The sequence below is a fragment of the Aquarana catesbeiana genome, linkage group LG01 (assembly GCF_042186555.1).
Source record: "Aquarana catesbeiana isolate 2022-GZ linkage group LG01, ASM4218655v1, whole genome shotgun sequence".
Lineage (NCBI taxonomy): Eukaryota > Metazoa > Chordata > Amphibia > Anura > Ranidae > Aquarana > Aquarana catesbeiana.
Genome location: NC_133324.1, coordinates 235,872,025 through 235,890,027, shown reverse-complemented (window position 1 = coordinate 235,890,027; position 18,003 = coordinate 235,872,025). Strand labels below are relative to the sequence as shown.

Here is an 18,003-nt window from a genome sequence, read left to right as displayed (position 1 = left end):
ATCTTCATGCCTTTTTACATCCACCTGATAGAATCTGGTAAACATATGTACTGAAGACCAAGTTGCGGCCTTGCAGATTTGAGCCATGGTGGCTTGGTGATGCACTGCCCATGTAGCACTAACAGCCCTGGTGGAGTGCGCTTTGATTTGAAAAGGTGGAATCTTCCTCTTCAAACCATAAGCTTGAACAATTACTTGCCGAATCCACTTAGAAATAGTAGATTTTGATGCTGCCTGTCCTTTCTTAGGACCTTCAGGCAACACAAACAAAACATCCGTTTTTCGAATCTGAGCAGTCGCTTTCAAGTAGACTTTGACTGCTCTCACCACATCAAGAGAATGTAGCGACTTTTCTTCCGTAGAACCGGGTTCTGGAAAAAACGAAGGTAGAACAGTAGAAGGTTAAGATGAAAACCTGACACTACCTTCGGTAGAAAGTTACTATGAGGATGCAATATTACTCTAGCCTTGTGAATATTTAAATATGGCTCTTTACAAGAAAGAGCAGCCAATTCTGATACCCTTCTTGTAGAACAGTGGTTCTCAACTCCTGTCCTCAGGGCCCACTAACAGGCCAGGTTTGCAAGATAACTGAAATACATCACAGGTGATATCATTTGCTGCTTAGTGATTGCAGTATTCTAGTCTGCATCTCCCCAAGGTAATACTTAAAATCTGGCCTGTTGGTGGGTCCCGAGGACTGGAGTTGAGAACCACTGTTGTAGAAGATATGGCTACCAGAAAAACTACTTTCCTTGTCAAAAGGACCAAGGGAATATGTCGTATCGGCTCAAAAGGCTGTTTCTGTAATGCCAACAGAACTAAATTCAAGTCCCAAGGGCTCAGGGGTGATCTAACCGGTGGATTAAGCCATGTTACCCCCTGTATAAAGCTACGGACCAAAGCATGCAAAGCAAGCAGTCGTTGAAACAATACCGATAAGGCCGAGATCTGGCCTTTGATAGTACTCAAGCCCAGTTTCATCTCTAACCCCATTTGCAGAAAGTCAAGGATTCTCCCTATGACATACTTTCTGGGATGCCAACCCCTGGATTCACACCAGGAAACATATGCCTTCCAGACTCTAGAGGCCGGCTTCCTTGCATTAATCAAGGTAGATACCATTGACAGCCCACGCTTCTTCAGAATGTGGGTCTCAATAGCCAAACCATTAAATTTAGCGTTTGTAAGGTAGGATGGAATACCGGACCTTGCGAGAGTAGGTCCAGACGTGGTAGTAGGGTCCATGGGTCCCCTACCACCATCTTTATGATCTCTGCATACCAAGATCTTCTGGGCCACAAGAATCACCGACTTCCCTTCCTGCTTGATCCTGCGAAGAAGTCGTGGCAGCAGCAGAATAGGAGGTAATGCATGAATCAGTGATTCCACTGGACCACCAAGGCATTCGTTCCGCATGCTAGCGGATCCTTTGTTCTTGACACAAAGTTGTCGATCTTCTTGTTGAACCTGGATGCAAACAGGTCTATGTCCAGGATCCCCCATCTCCGGCATATTGCCAGGAAGATATCGGGGTGAAGGGCCCATTCTCCTGGGAACAACTGCTGGTGACTCAAGTAGTCCGCCTGCCAATTCTCTATTCCTGGAAGACCGCCGATAGACAAGGTACATTGTTTTCTGCCCAAGTTAGGACATGATTCTCCTCTCTCTGGGCCGCCTGACTTCTTGTGCCCCCTTGGTGATTGATATAGGCCACTGCTGCGGCATTGTCGGATTGGATTCTGACAGGACAATTCCGCAACCTGGATGTCCAGGCCCTCAGGGCTAAGCGCGCTGCCCGTATCTCTAGAATGTTGATGGGCAAAGTCATTTCTGATCTGGACCATTTCCCTCGGACAGTCGCCTCTTCCAGAACTGCTCCCCAACCCGAAAGGCTGGCATCTGTTGTTACCACCTTCCAGGTAACTGGTAGGAAGTATTTTCCCTTCTGCAGATTTTTGGTTATCAACCACCAACTGAGGCTCCAGCGTACCTTTGGAGACAGGCGCATTGAGAAATCTAGAGCTTGGACCTTCTTGCTCCAAGCCGTTAGGATACTGTTTTGCAGCAGTCTCGAATGAAACTGAGCAAAAGGAACGGCCCCGAATGAAGCCACCATCATTCCCAACAACCTCATGCAAAGCCGAATAGAAGGATTTTTTTTTGCTTTGACCACCTGAATCAGATTCTTTATGGCGCTGATCTTTACTTGATGGTTTTAAGGAAGATTTCTCTAGGTTGAGAATCCAACCTAGGTATTCCAGGTAGTTGACTGTGGTGACCATACTTTTGTCTAAGCAGGCTACCGACTGGTCTATCAAGAGCAAATCATCTAGGTAAGCTATAATCGTTATACCTCGGGCCCTTAATCTGGCCAGTGGAGGGGCCAGGACCTTTGTAAACACCCGAGGTGTAGTAGCTAGACCAAAAGGCAGAGCTACAACTGAAAATGAAGATTTTCTACCTCGAAACGTAGATATTTCTGGTGAGCGGGGAAAATAGGCACATGGAGATATGCATCCTTGACAAAAGTTCTCCCCCTTGTAGGATGGAGACAACTGATCGGATTGACTCCATGCAAAAAGAGCGGATATTCAGGAACCGGTTTGAGATCTAGAATGGGTCTGACATCTCCATTTGGTTTTGGCACCGTGAAAAGGTTTGAATAAAAACCCAACCCCTGCTCTTCGATGGGGACCCCCATAATCACTTTTTGAGACAAAAGATGATCCAGTGCTGGAAAGAGACTTTTTTCTCTGGATCCTTGGGAACATTTGATCTGAGAAAACGAGGAGACGGGAACTCTCGGAACTCTAGTTTGTACCCTAGAGCTATTGAGGAAATCGCCCATATGTCTCGACACTCTTCCTGCCGGACCCTTGAGAACTGCAGAAGTCTTCCCCCCACTCGAGCGAGCAGGGGCGCTCCTTCATAAGGAGGCTTTAGTATTTTGTTTTGCAGGTTTCCTCCCCCAGGACTTCTTTTGTCCCTGGGGTTGACCCTGAGGTTTACCTCTTGAACCTGGCGGCGGAGGCCGTCATGACTGCATGGAGACTGATGCCCCTGGCACTGGAGAAGGAGCTTGTTTAAATGAAATACGTTTACTCCTTTTCTTAACTGGCAAAAGGGTACTTTTTCCACTAGAAATTTGTTGGATGTATTTATCCAAATCATCTCCAAACAGCCGTTCACCGCGGAAAGGATAACTAGCCAGGAGTTTTTTTGCATGGCGCTTCGGCTGACCAATTTTTCAACCACAGGATTCTACGCATATGCACCAGCCCAAGCTTAAGGCTTGAGGCCTGGAGAACAGAATCGCTCATAGCATCTATTGCAAAACAAAGCACCTGGTAGCTTGGCTAAATCCTGGGGCTGCTGATCAGGGATAACCTTGAGCACCTGTTTAAACTGGTCTTTTAAGGATTGACATACACCAATTGCTGCCACCGCAGGTTGAGTCACTGATCCTGCCAAAGAAAATGCGTTTAACAGGAATTCCAATTTCTTATCAGTTGGATCCCTAAGCATTTGAGCATTGTCTACCGGACAAGTCAAACTTTTATTCACAGAGGATATAGCAGCGTCAATTGCTGGTATCTCCCATTCCTTAGTGAATTTTTCCTCCATGAGATAAAGTGCTGAGACTTTTTTAGGAGGAAAAAAATGCTTATCTGGGTGATCCCACTCAGAATACATAAGCTGTTACAGCAATGAATGGACAGGAAAGGCATGCACGGCTTGAGGAGGCTTTAGCGAACCCAAACAAGAAGTGGGCTTACCAACCAACTCAGTTAAGGGTAGCATAAATGTGGAGCGGACCATTTCAGTAAGAGATTGCACCATCAATCTTTCAGATTGTGAAGCTGAAGGAGGTCCTTCCGTAATTGACCCCTCAGAAGAGGAGTCATCAGCCTCTTCACGGTCCCCTGAGAGGAATTCATCTTCTCCCGCCCCCAGTTTCTCTGTTTGAGGTTCCTGGGTAGTGGAAGGGGACCTGTCGCGTTTTGTCCCACTTTGCGAAGATGCGATTAAAGCCGCTAACCTTTCTTCCAATCCCATCATAGTGGAGGAAAAACCTCCTCAGTAATATTGACAGGGGCTGCAGTGTTGGAAACAGTTGCAACATTTGACGGCCCCGATGGCTCACTCTGACCAGCCACCCCAGGTCTCTCAGGGGAGAATGACATTGTGGAGATGAGACTAGGTTTAGAGCCTAAGGGAGACCCTTTTTTGGGGTGTTTCTACCTCCCCTTCTGACCAAAGTCCGATGCACAAACGCAGAGGTACTGCCAGAAGAAATTGCATCTACTGCTTGAGCAAATAGTCCAGCAACTGCCGCTGCTATTAATGCTCAGTAAATGTGCCTAGGAAATGCCTGTGTCACCACTTACATGACCCCCTCTGCTTTTGTGTCCCTCCATCAGCTTGCAGACCGCAAATGGCGCTTTTAATCATGCAGTCCAGCGCTGGACGTTGCTGCACGCCAATGCCGCGCCAAGCCACGCCCCCTCTTTCTTCACACCGTGCCCCCACTTTTCATAAAAGAGTGTTTTCCCGCGTGAGTGGGCCTCCGATCCGACGGGATCGGCGTGTGGTGGGGGGATGGTGGCAAGGAGATGGAGAACCGCCAAATTGCATCCACTGCTGAGGCGGTGATAGAGCAGAGCGTCATTTGCCGATCTCTCTGGGCTTCCCCTACCTATTCGGGAGAGGCGAGAGCTTCTGCCCAGGTGGGGGATATTTTTAGAAAAAAAAATCCCTCCTCCATCAACTTAACGAGGCTTGGCACTGCTTAGCCCGGAGGAAGCCTGCAGCTTCTGCGGACACAGAGCGAGGAATGGAAGCATGAACAAGGTACATGCTCTATACAGCCCCAGTGGTGATGTTAGGCATGACAACATTTACTTTTAAAGGAGACAATCCAAAGAAAATTTTAAATTCCTTCCACTTGCCTTATCCCACTGCAGGGATTCTGTGGTAAAACCAGACAGACCCAATCTGCACCCTTCACGGCGGGCTCCGTTAAAAAACCTTAAAGGACCGGGGCCCCTCTTTATCGGGGGATCCACACCCTTAGACCCGTAAAGCACCCCGCCAGGAAGCTTTATAGCTGAAAAAACCAAAGAGCTGGATCCCAGGGTCCAGCTCTCAAACAAGAGAAGCGTTATGGGCTAAACCTTGTTTCTTCCGCCATTTAATTTGGCCTGAAAAGACACTTTGAATGGATCCGGTTGCATAGTTTACCCCAGCAAAGGAATATTCCAGTGGAGCTAAGCATAGCACATCTATACTCGTGACCAACACCTAAGACACTGAAGAAAAAACTCAGGTACTCCCAGTAGTGGGAGGGGTTATATAGGGAGTGAACTTCCTGTCTTAGGGTGTGCCTGTGTCCATCACCTAAAGGCGACCTATATAACCCACATAGTAACTACTATGGCTCTGTGTCCCAAGAGGTACAGGCATTCATGCTATTACCTTAACTGACACTGGCATTTTTACCCTTTATGCCAGGGAGTGTGCTATTAAAGCAACAAATTGAATTGATAACTGATCACATATGACTGGCAGGTCATCTTAGTATTCCTATATGTGCGCACCACCCGCCCCAATCCCCACTCCTTTTCAATCTTAGAAGTGGCTAAAATCAGAATCAGAAGAAAAGTGTCAACTAAAAAGAAACAATGGTCAATGATGCCTTTGTTGTGCTTCCAAGCAGACAGAGATTAGCCAATATATCTACACCAAATTCTGTAGGGACACTGTGCACTCATAATTGCTCTACACTGACCATCCCCATTTCATTTAGTGCCAAGGTGGGCAACACTTGGCCAGATACTGTGTATACAACCGCTGTTTAACAACAAAACATCTAGGAAAGAGTGCAGGTAAGTAAGGAAAAGCTTTATGAAGTGAGACTGAGTTTGCAATTAAAGAGTACAACAGAACTGCTAAGCCAGCCTAAGGAATAATGTTCCTGCATTGTAACACTTCAATCTGCCAAAGTGTTAATTGCCAGAGGTCACTTTCTTTTCTAGCATACTGTAATATTTGTATGCATGTAGAAAAGCCAGCCAAAATGGTTTGCAAATTAAGTACTTGGAACAGTTTGTGTTTGATATTATTCCAACAAAGTATGTGCATTTTTACCTGGAACCACATAATCAGCCAGCTTAGCCAGAAGCAAGGATGCAATCTTAGAGGCCGGGTCACTGGGATCTTCCTGCTCACTATTCAGTGACGGCACAGAGTAGCTCCATGGAGGAAGCTCCACATTTTCACAGTCCTCCACACTCATGAGTGGCAGGGCAGCCCGACACAGTTGAAGGATGATAAGGACAAGTTTGGGTGAAGGACGCTGATCCAAAAGTAGTGAAAGAAGCTTGGACACACAAGCTGGTTGGCTTAGTATTGCCTTCCCTATTTGACTCCTAGGTGAAAGGAAGCACAATATTTCAAAAACAAAAGCAAGAAAAACCTGATAGATAATTGAATAACTGATTGGTTCATAAACCGATTCCGATGCATTAACATTTTTAAAGCACAATGAGGTATGTGTAGCAAAATCTAGTGTCAAAAAACATCTGTATGTAAATTATTCTCTGTTACAGTAAAATCATTACAGATCCAAATAACCTTAAGGCCTCTTGCACACTGCTGCATAAAAACACAGTGATTTTAGGCATATGTGCTTTTTTTTACTAATGTAAATGCAGACCATTGTTTTCAAAGTGTCTGTACACATACAGTAGGTGTGAAAACATGCACAATGTACATTGCCAGTCAGTATTTTTACATGCATACGCCACACTCCTTTGGATAAAATAAAGCTAGAAGTTTTATGTGTATGCGCCAATATGTGCAAGTGCTACACAGCCCTTGCGTTTTTCCAGCTAGGAATATCTAATGTGCATACATCAGCACAGTGTGCAAGTACCCTGAAGTCCAGTACACATTACACTTTTTTGTTGTTGTTTTATTTAACCCAGTGAGTTAAAAAAAAAAAAAACGGACCGATCACTGTACTAACATTATCGATTAGACCATTCCCCCGGCGGAACATATGGGTCAACGCTGGCAACCAGCGCTGATCGGATTCTGGTTTTCCTGCATGCCGTTCAACAGAAGGCGGTGGTGAAACCAGCTTGTCAAACAGACAAAGGTACACATGGGCTGAACATCGGCTGGTTCCTGCCAAACTGACTATTTTTGGCATGTGTGTACCTGGCATAAATCACAACTAAAGTTGAACAGCCACAGCAAAATAGCCTTCAAATAGGTATTAAAAAAACAAACAAAACATTTTATATGAAAGATTAAAAATCCATTTCTAAACTGCTCTGGCAGACTGAATATTAAAATAACATTGTTTTATATTTTTCCATTATAGGTTCTCTTTAATTTAGGACTTAAGGCAAAGAACAGTGAAGGACTCATTAGTTAAACACAAGTTACCTAGACAGATCATTCAGCAGACTAAGAACATCTTGGAGGGCATCATTTCCAGCAGCTTGGTTTCCACAGCACTCTGTAGCTCTTGCCAAATGGTTGGTAAGGAGAGTGGACACCTGTCGAGCCAAACCCGAATGGACCGCCTCTGTAGAACCACCTTCAAAGTTAACAGTAAATAATGACATTAAAAACAAACACTGGTGTTTACACCAAAATAAATATATCATACCCAATACCATTATTAAGAATATTTTTTATAAACACAGACACAGCCTTTACTAGCAAAGCAAACCACATGAAATGCACATTTACTACTTTAGGTAAATGTTAATACTAACACCTGTACTTGTTTGTGCATACCTGTACACAACTAGACACCAGGGAGGATGTTGTATACAGGATCCAAGACATATTTTATTATTATCAAGATTTGGCCCATATCAAACTTAGCACATGCAGTACACAATATCATGTACAAGGTTCAACTGTTTCAACACTAGAACACCATAGATTAACTGTACTAACCTTCTTCCTTCTCCCATTCCACACATCTGTTTGCCAGGACCTGGAAGGCTGCCCATGCCATGGTTGCCACTTTTTGTTTCTTGGTCTGTTTCTCACTAGAGCTCGACTCTGCCTGGTTGCTCAAGCTACATAACCTATCCATAAGCTGAACCAATCCACTGCGGACTAGACATTTTTCTTCACTCCTTCCAAGGGGACAAACAAAATAAAGCAGAGTTATTACAGGGCAGTAAAAGGAGTTACTTTTCTTCAAAAAGGTACTGTGACCCAAACAAATATAAAAAAATACAAAACGTAACAGCGTTGTAAACATTCCTACCTACAATTTGTGTTTTTCACCTGCATAAAATGTGCATTGATCCTGTAGTTTCATGGTGTCATTTGTTGCCCTGTATGTATAGCCTATAGTAGAGTAAATCTTTACATTTTTGTGTCAGCAGTTTGTTTGTGTTAAAACATGAGAAATGTGGCATGTCACTGCACAGGTTAGTGAGAGAGCTAACATATCCTGTGAAGAAACTACATATTCCACAATACCTGGGTCTCTCAGTCTAGTGCTTATGCAGGTGAGAGCTAGCCAGTAATTTGATCTGAAAAAGACACAATCAGGCAGAGCATTCACAGACAAACAGAGAGCTCACCATGCATGTGGAAGATGTTTACTTTTTTAATACATTGGCTTTCCCACATTTGTGATACAGCACAGAGCTGATTGTATGCTGTGTGACCAGGGACAGCAAGTTGTCCTGTCCTCTTGGCAAATAGGAAGAGGGTAGCTGAAGCAATACACTGACATAAGGAAAATGATCAGCCTTGACACTACAAACTGCAGCCACAAAACATGGGCTCATCATTACAAGGTAAGGCAAACAAAGAGACTATAACTACACTCATAGCAAGGTAAAACAACAAACATTTGAAAGTGTACAATGGTTTTAAGAATCTTAAAAAGTACTTGCTATCATTGTGCACTATTCGTTTTGTAGTCCAGAACAAAATTAAGCTTTTTGCTACTCCTTTTCAATGTAGCACCAGAATTTTTTTTTTATTCCTGGTTGCCCTTCTTCTGAACTCTGTGCTCTGTCAGAGGATCTCTCAAATGGGGCACTGCAAAGTCGGGAGAAGACCTCTTCTCGGCATAGTAATACGGCAGGGTAGCCCAAGCAGCTTTCAGAAATGCTGGTGTCGTTCTGATAAGCCTTACAACTAAATGTACCAACAGCTTCCGTGCTCAACACATCAGCTGTCACAATCCCAGCCTCTCCACATTGTTAGCACCCTTCCTGAATTGTGTCCTGCAACGTTTCATATCTGTGCAAACATTAGAACTGCTTCCATATATAATATAAATGCACCAGGGGACCTGGATACAGAGAGAGGGGGAGCCAATTCACACCCTTTAATACTCTGCTTTGCATTTGATACATATTAAGGGCTGTAGTAATTGGTATGCAAGATATAACTAGGGCTGAAGCAACTAATCAACATAATTATATACGATTATAAAAATAGTTGTCAACTCTTTTCATTATTGATTAGTTGGTAGTGCAGTAATTCTGCAAAGAACCCATAACGCCAAATGTTAAAGGAGCCTAAGTGCCTGAGAACGTGAATGTGTGAGGAGCAATGCTTTATGGGATATGTAGTCCTGGGTAGGATAAGGAAGTGACATAAAGCGATTCTAAAAGGCAGACTTTTTTTTTACCTTGCTATAGTGGCATTCTATACAATACTTTGCAGCTTGCTGAAGGAGCCAGAAGCGCCAACCGGGGAACCCAGAAGATTGGTATGGGGCTGCTCTGTGCAAAATCATTGCACAGAGCAGGAAAGTATAACATGTTTGTTATAGAAAAAAAACGTTAACAATCACTTTATGGGCTCTGTGCAGGGAAGATCAGTATCTGTACCCAGATAAGCTGGGGGCCAATAGACTTGAGGCAACGTATAATAATAAACATAAGGCATTACAATTAAAATTTAAACTGGACGTAAACCCAATTCATGAAATTTGACCTAGGCACAAATATCTGAAGTGTTTTCCTATCTATCTTCAAAGCACAAAGTCCTATGTCTTTCTACTGCTCAATTCTTCTGTTATCAGCACGATAACTTCTGACAGGCTTTCTCACACAGGAGATAAAAGCAGCTGGGAATTTGTGTCAGGGTGGGTGCACTGAGATAGATTAGCAGAGAGCTGGTCTAGTCACATCACAACTCTGTAGATGGATGTGTGCCTTTCCTCCAATCAGCTGTCACACAGTGTATTTCAAGACTCCCCTCCCACTGCTGAAACAGGAAAAAGAAATTCTAACACAATGTGCACTTTCTAAAGAAAACATAAAGCTAAAGACACCAGATATACATGTAAAAAGAACAACAAAGAAAAACCTGTGTGCTTATTCAGATGCCAGACTGTAATTTTATGAAGAATTGTTCAACAGAACCACATATTAAATTGTACTTGAACTCACCTTGTGTAAGGTATAGTACACAACAGCCCGATGCTATTTGCGCAGGCCATGGGATAGCGAGCACACAGTGACACCACTGAAGTCATGGTCTCCCCAAAGGCCTCCTGAACTTGTTCCACCATTCCACCACATGTCAACTCCTCAATTCTGTTATGAAAACAACACTTTAACATCACATTATGTAAAGGTTATTGAAGATAATATTTTAGTACTTTACGAGATATAAGGAAACATTAAATGTGTCAGTCTCATCTCAGCAGAAAATGAACATGCACTTTTCAAAAAGCGTAATAATGAACTCCAACCTTGGCCCTCCTTGAAGCACCATAGTTACAGGCCCAACCAAATGTGTTACTCCTCCAACCCGAACAGCAGCAGTCAGCAATTCCCTCATGTGTACCAGGGCCTGTTTCCGTGTGTTTCCACGGCGCCATCGTGTCTGAGCAGCAAGCAAAAAGCTACTGCTTGATACCTGAAATAAAATAAACATATAGAGAGACTCTGGCATGGTCACTTGCACCAAATGTAAATACAACAGGATAATATAAGAAGAGCATAAACTCTCGACTTTAAAAAGTCAAGTACATGCAAAATCATGTGCAGAGTACAGGGCGACATACCGCTTGGTCTGGATTGGTGCCAATGAATGCAAACAGTTGACCTAGCAAGACGCTGTAAGTTGGCTTGTCCCTGCTGTCTTCAATGGCCAGAGACTGCAGCAATGTGAAAGAGCTGCTCCTGTGGCTAGTTACATTACGTCTCCTAAAAAATACCACACATTTTTCATTGCAATACAAACTGTTAAACACAGCATCATAAATCAAAATGAGATAAACTAGCCTTTCGAATATACGAACGATCATACGTGTGAGCGTTAAGAAACATTTACCTTGAATTTGATCTGTTAAACTCCAGGTCACTATTCCCAATCATTTCCAGGTCAGATGGTGCCGACATACTACGGAGAAAAACTGGCTGACGCATTGCTTGGGATATTGCTTTGGCATCTGTCATAGATTTACAAGCTGAGAAATAGCCAAAAACCACATTAGAAAGTGTTTTACAAAGCAGTAACAAAGTTAGAAAAGGCTGTGGGGGTGTTTGTGTATATAGTATAATATAGCATGTAAGTATAACATTGTTATATTATTTAAAAGAAATATTGTTTACAACCTGGTATCATTTTTAGCCCCTACTGGACCTCACACTCCATCTGACCGATTTGACTGGCCTGGAGAGATGCCATCTACTCAAATTTTCGAAACATATAGAAGCAATCGTTTGAGTGCCAAATACACACACCATTCTTTTCCTTGTAAAATTTCATCTTGCACCCTACCGTTTGATATCGGAGTACTCATAATTTGACTTTATTCCTGAAGGACTAATATTGTTCTTTCTCTATAGATGATCAGCATTGTAAGGGCATCTTAAAGTGGTTGTAAACCCTCACATATACCAAGTGAAGTGAATAGTCTCAGCTGATAAATGGATGAAACAAATCCTCCTACAAAGGTTTTACTTTTATATCTGCTGCCTTCCCCTTTCTACACCCTGTGAAAAGTGCAGATTGTGGTAAAAATCTTTTTCCTCTTTCAGCAGTACTTAGGGGTGGGTAAGCATACTGCACTTACACTGTGTGAGAGCTGATTGGAGGAAAGGGACACCCCCCCCTCCACATAGGCAGAGGAATGAACTTACGGAGCTGTAGTCTGAATAGACAAGCTCCCTGCTAATCTCCCTCTAAACACCCTCCCAACACAAATTTTGAGCTTATGTTATCTCATGTGTCGTAGAACTTGTCAGAAGTGACTCATGCTGATAACAGAGGAACGAAGCACCAGTGAGAAATGACAGTTAAAGTTTCAGAGTATTCACCCCCCTTCCCTGGTGTTGGATGCACATCCCCGGGTGCTGTGTATAAATAATTCCCTGCACATTCCGGCTCCAATATTGCATTTTTGGATTAGCAACGCCCTGCGATTACATCTATGAGATTGAACATGTTACATTGAACTATTTCAGGGACTCATGAATGGTTACTTTGGTTATCTTGTTCCACAGTAGGTTGGATGTGTAAACCATTCCATATACGGGGGGATGGAAAGTATTCAGACCCCTTTAAATTTTTCACTTTGTTATATTGCAGCCATTTGCTAAAATCATTTAAGTTCATTTTTTTTCCTCATTAATGTACACACAGCACCCCATATTGACAGAAAAACACAGAATTGTTGACATTTTTGTAGATTTATTAAAAAAAGAAAAACTGAAATATCACATGGTCCTAAGTATTCAAAACCCTTTGCTGTGACACTCGTATATTTAACTCAGGTGCTGTCCATTTCTTCTGATCATCCTTGAGATGGTTCTACAGCTTCATTTGAGTCCAGCTGTGTTTGACTATACTGATTGGACTTGATTAGGAAAGCCACACACCTGTCTATATAAGACCTTACAGCTCACAGTGCATGTCAGAGCAAATGAGAATCATGAGGTCAAAACGAACTGCCTGAAGAGCTCAGAGACAGAATTGTGGCAAGGCACAGATCTGGCCAAGGTTACAAAAAAAATCTGCTGCACTTAAGGTTCCTAAGAGCACAGTGGCCTCCATAATCCTTAAATGGAAGACGTTTGGGACGACCAGAACACTTCCTAGAGATGGCCGTCTGGCCAAACTGAGTTATCGAGGGAGAAGAGCCTTGGTGAGAAAGGTAAAGAAGAACCCAAAGATCACTGTGGCAGAGTTTCAGAGATGCAGTCGGGAGATGGGAGAAAGTTGTAGAAAGTCAACCATCACTGCAGCCCTCCACCAGTCGGGGCTTTATGGCAGAGTGTCCCGACGGAAGCCTCTCCTCAGAGCAAGACACATGAAAGCCCGCATGGAGTTTGCTAAAAAAAACACCTGAAGGACTCCAAGATGGTGAGAAATAAGATTCTCTGGTCTGATGAGACCAAGATAGAACTTTTAGGCCTTAATTCCAAGCGGTATGTGTGGAGAACACCAGACACTGCTCATCACCTGTCCAATACAGTCTGAACAGTGATGCATGGTGGTGGCAGCATCATGCTGTGGGGGTGTTTTTAAGCTGCAGGGACAGGACGACTGGTTGCAATCGAGGGAAAGATGAATGTTGCCAAGTACAGGGATATCCTGGACAAAAACCTTCTCCAGAGTGCTCAGGACCTCAGACTGGGCCGAAGGTTTACCTTCCAACAAGACAATGACCCTAAGCACACAGCTAAAATAACGAAGGAGTGGCTTCACAACAACTCCGTGACTGTTCTTGAATGGTCCAGCCAGAGCCCTGGCTTAAACCCAATTGAGCATCTCTGGAGAGACCTAAAAATGGCTGTCCACCAACGTTTACTATCCAACCTGACAGAATTGGAGGGGATCTGCAAGGAGGAATGGCAGAGGATCCCCAAATCCAGGTGTGAAAAACATGTTGCATCTTTCCCAATAAGACTCATGGCTGTATTAGATCAAAAGGGTGCTTCTACTAAATACTGAGCAAAGGGTCTGAATACTTAGGATAATGTGATATTTCAGTTTTTCTTTTTTAATAAATCTGCAAAAATGTCAGCAATTCCGTGTTTTCTGTCAATATGGGGTGCTGTGTGTACATTAATGAGGAAAAAATATGAACTTAAATGATTTTAGTAAATGGCTGCAATATAACAGTGTGAAAAATTTAAGGGGGTCTGAATACTTCCCGTCCCCACTGTACCTTTTATGTTTGGACTTTTCATGTGCGTCCATAATATTGTATGAGATTGTGTTTTTTCACAGGATTGTTTATATATTCATTTATTTCACCAAATATTTTATATTGAGCACTCACTTCTAGGGGTTCCTATATGCACTTTGTAGCGCTGCATTTTTTCTGTTTTTGAGTTTCAGAGAGAGACAAGTAAACACTACAGATATATGTGCTTATTTCAAATTTCACGAATGGGGATTACAACCACTTTAAGACTGCGGTTGACAAAACCCAAATCAGTGTAGCTTAAAATTGGGGGGGGGGGATAGCATTACGGTTTCAATTAAGTTTTTCAATACCTGGTGGCTCTGTTGGTGTGCCAGAGATGCTTCTGGTGATACCAGACTGTGCTGCAATCGTGACATGTAACAGCAGCTCTGCTCGGTTCATCAAACTCTTCACCAGTGTTTTTGTTTTTGCCATTGGATGTGAGGGCTTCTGAGTCAAGGAATTGACCTCTTGGAAAAACTTCTCTCTGATTAAAACAAAGACAAGACCATAATGAAATAGGATTTTTTTGAGCCACTGTAAAACCATTCATTGAGTGGCACAGAAAATCAAACTTGTTAATCATACTGCCACCTACAGGAAGATTGGACACTGGCAAACAAAAAGCTGTACACCAGCCCATGATAAACACTTTATAAACCTGGCACGGTGAGGCCACAGCAATTAGTAAAGAAAATAATTTGTTTGGTCCAGCTTAGCCCAAAAAAGGAAAGATGATGCTAGATTTTAATGCATGAACAAGCATTTCAAGCACCTTTTAATTTTTTACATGCTAAACAGATGCTGGTGTCAACTTTAGCATCAAACATTGACCCACCCAATCCCATACCTTCTATTGAACTGTATGTTTGCTCTTAAACAATTCTGGGGCAAAAGTTTTTTTTATTATTATTAAAAACAGGGTGAGCAAAGGCATTTGAGTTGCCTGTAAATGTGTACCCATACAACCTGTACACTCCTTGAGGCCCACATTGTTAGCAGGTAGTACGGAGCTCACAGGGAAAAGAAGGGGATGGGTGGGTGTCCCTCACTGTACTCCAAGATTTAGAAATTACAGGTAAGTCTAAATTCCAATAATCTTAATTGTACAGCACAGTACACAGGAATTAATACATGGGATGTCCCTAAGCAATAAGTCAAGTAAAAGGAAACAAAAGAGTCCCATCATGCCCCGGGACTGTGACGTCATAAGGGGCGGGGTCACCGGGTGACATCACCTGGTGACCACGCCCCATGCCTATATAAGTCGTTGCGCACCGCGCACATGGCATTACAGCGCTGCGAGAGAGAGCGTCGTGTCAACATCGGAAGAAGAGAGGAGGGTAGAAGACAATGGAGAAGACTGGGCCAACGCTGGCAAAAGAGCAGAAGATAGCGGAGGAGCCCGACAGAAGAACCGGAGAGCGGGAGAAGAACCAGAAGGCGGGAGAAGAGGCCAGAGAGAGCCGAGGAGTCGTAAGAGACCCCGGGAGCCGCCTAATAAATTACTTTACAAACCTGTCTAGTGCGTTTTTTTATTGACACTTTTTTCCCCAGGTGAATGGGTAGGTGTACAATGTACCCCATACTCATTCGCATAGGGTGGGGGGCCGGGATCTGGGGGCCCCCTTATTAAAGGGGGCTCCCGGATTCCGATAAGCCCCCCGCCCGCAGACCCCGACAACCAACGGCCAGGGTTGTCGGGAAGAGGCCCTTGTCCTCATCAACATGGGGACAGGGTGCTTTGGGGTGGGGGGGGCGCAGGGCGCCCCCCTTCCCCAAAGCACCCACCCCCCAATGTTGAGGACATGCAGCCTGGTACGGTTCAGGAGTGGGGGGGGGCTTGCTCGTCCCCACCCCCTTTCCTGGCAGGCCTGCGTGCTCGAGTCTGGTATAGATTTGGGGGGGGGCCCCACACCATTTTTTCGGCGTAGGGGGTTCTCCTTAAAATCCATACCAGACCTAAGGGTCTGGTATGCTCTTGGAGGGGAACCCATGCCAGTTTATTATTTAAAATTTGGCGTGGAGTTCCCCCTCAAGATTCATACCAAACACATGTCAGCAATGCTTGTCGCTCATTGGGAAATGAAAAAACACACATTTTTCCTTTCCCGATGAGCGAGCCAGCTCGACGCTGGTTCCCGTGACGGGGCTCGCAGGTGTCAATCTCACCGATAACAGCGGCGAGATTGACACAATATCGCGGTCTCCTACTGTAGCAGAAGAATAAAAAAGGGGGGGGGCTCTCAAGAAGAAAATACAGGGAGCCGAGGCAGAAATACAGCAGCTGGGGCAACAGAGAGAGGGTGTGCTTTTCTTACAGAGGTCAGAACACAAGAATACAAGGGGAAAATTCTGAGCAGGCAAGAGCACCTGATGAAGGCCCCAAAGGGACACAGATCATTGTGGGCAACGAAGGATGACATCTTATTGCAAAAAGTGCATAGGGAGTGTGAGAGCCAAAGTGTTAGGAAGAGGACATACATGAGGAACGAGAATAAGCCAAGATGGAGTTCCCTTTCAACAGACCAAGTAAAAATGACTTCACATGGTAGATTGCAGAGTATGGGGGAAGCGATCTACATGCCCCAAGAAGATGGGCACTCAACCCAGAGGTTGGAATGTGTCCAGCTAGCAAACAGTAAATTGAAGATGCTGGGAGATCTCTGCAACAGTGATATATGTGAAGATTTTGGCGAGAGGGCCAGGCAAGTGAGGGGGAGATGTAGAAAGGAAGCACTAAAAACAAGGGCAAGGTAACCTTTTCCAGTACTAAGCCAGCAAATAGAGGTCAGCCATTACAAAACGCCAAGTTTTTGAAAAATCAAGAGCAGAATGGCTTCTCAGCCTGTAAAATGACAAATTGGTAATCAGCAACCCTAATACGGAAAGGGAAGGAAACATCAGAGCTTAGATCAAAGGCTGAGGGGTGTGAGAGAAGGATTTGTTATGGCAATGAGTAAAAGGACATTAGGTAGTGGAGCCAACGTCCCCACTGTAACATTGTCGTGATTTTTACACCAATGCAACGAATGTGTGAATAAACAGGAAGTATAACATATCACTTGCAATTGCCACTAAAGAAAGAAAAAAAAATTCTCATATGGGAGATATGGCAAGTTCTATAGGAGACCAGGTAGAAACCTAGCTGCAGTAATTGGAACAGATGTTTCAAGGCCATGATGGAACATGCTTTCTTAAAACAGACAAGGAGCGCCTAAAAGTCCTTATAACTTCCAAAAATTTTTTTTTAAAAATGGCGATGAAGATGACCACCCCATGTGACTATAAGAAAATAGGAGTTACTGATGCGCTACCAGGTGGGTGACCAGATATAAATGTGAAAAAGATATATAGTTACAAAAGTGATAGATAAAGCTGCCGAATCCCTATAGTGTCACCACATATAATGCAAATAAAACTCAAAGAAAAAGGATGGTGTTAAATCTCTGTGGAGTAAATAAACCACATAAATATACTATGCAATCATAAATCATGTGTCACTACTAAAAAAATATTATACGTTTAGAAAGGAAAAGCAAGCAATGGAAAACTATATCAACACACAATATAAACAATCTAGTCGCTTTAAGGGACTCCGCAATAGTAAATGACAAAGTCCAAATGTAAAAATTGTGAAAACCAGTTTGAACAATAAAGTGCTGTGATCCAGTGATGTTTGAAACAATAATGCAATAAGGTGCTCAATCCAAAACCAATCCACCACCGTGTGCAACGGCCGCTCACCTTAAGGTAGAAAATAATGCGCTTCATAATGGTGGTAAATCCTTAAGAGGAGAATG

At 43.5% G+C, this 18,003-nt stretch overlaps 1 protein-coding gene across 3 annotated transcripts in view; it reads right to left on the bottom strand.

Moving 5' to 3' along the window:
• HECTD4 (HECT domain E3 ubiquitin protein ligase 4) overlaps positions 1 to 18,003 on the bottom strand; it is a 282,112-nt gene that overhangs the window by 101,110 nt on the left and 162,999 nt on the right. For 2 of the 3 annotated variants that reach the window (XM_073625959.1, XM_073625965.1), the window contains exons 29-36: positions 14,512 to 14,687; positions 11,338 to 11,473; positions 11,069 to 11,210; positions 10,754 to 10,920; positions 10,449 to 10,595; positions 7,978 to 8,162; positions 7,460 to 7,609; positions 6,151 to 6,435 (exon numbers count right to left, since the gene is read on the bottom strand). In XM_073625959.1, the coding sequence (XP_073482060.1) occupies positions 6,151 to 6,435; positions 7,460 to 7,609; positions 7,978 to 8,162; positions 10,449 to 10,595; positions 10,754 to 10,920; positions 11,069 to 11,210; positions 11,338 to 11,473; positions 14,512 to 14,687 (1,388 nt within the window). Of the gene's footprint in view, positions 1 to 6,150; positions 6,436 to 7,455; positions 7,610 to 7,977; positions 8,163 to 10,448; positions 10,596 to 10,753; positions 10,921 to 11,068; positions 11,211 to 11,337; positions 11,474 to 14,511; positions 14,688 to 18,003 lie in introns of all 3 variants that reach the window. The other variant, XM_073625973.1, reaches the window with a different exon arrangement.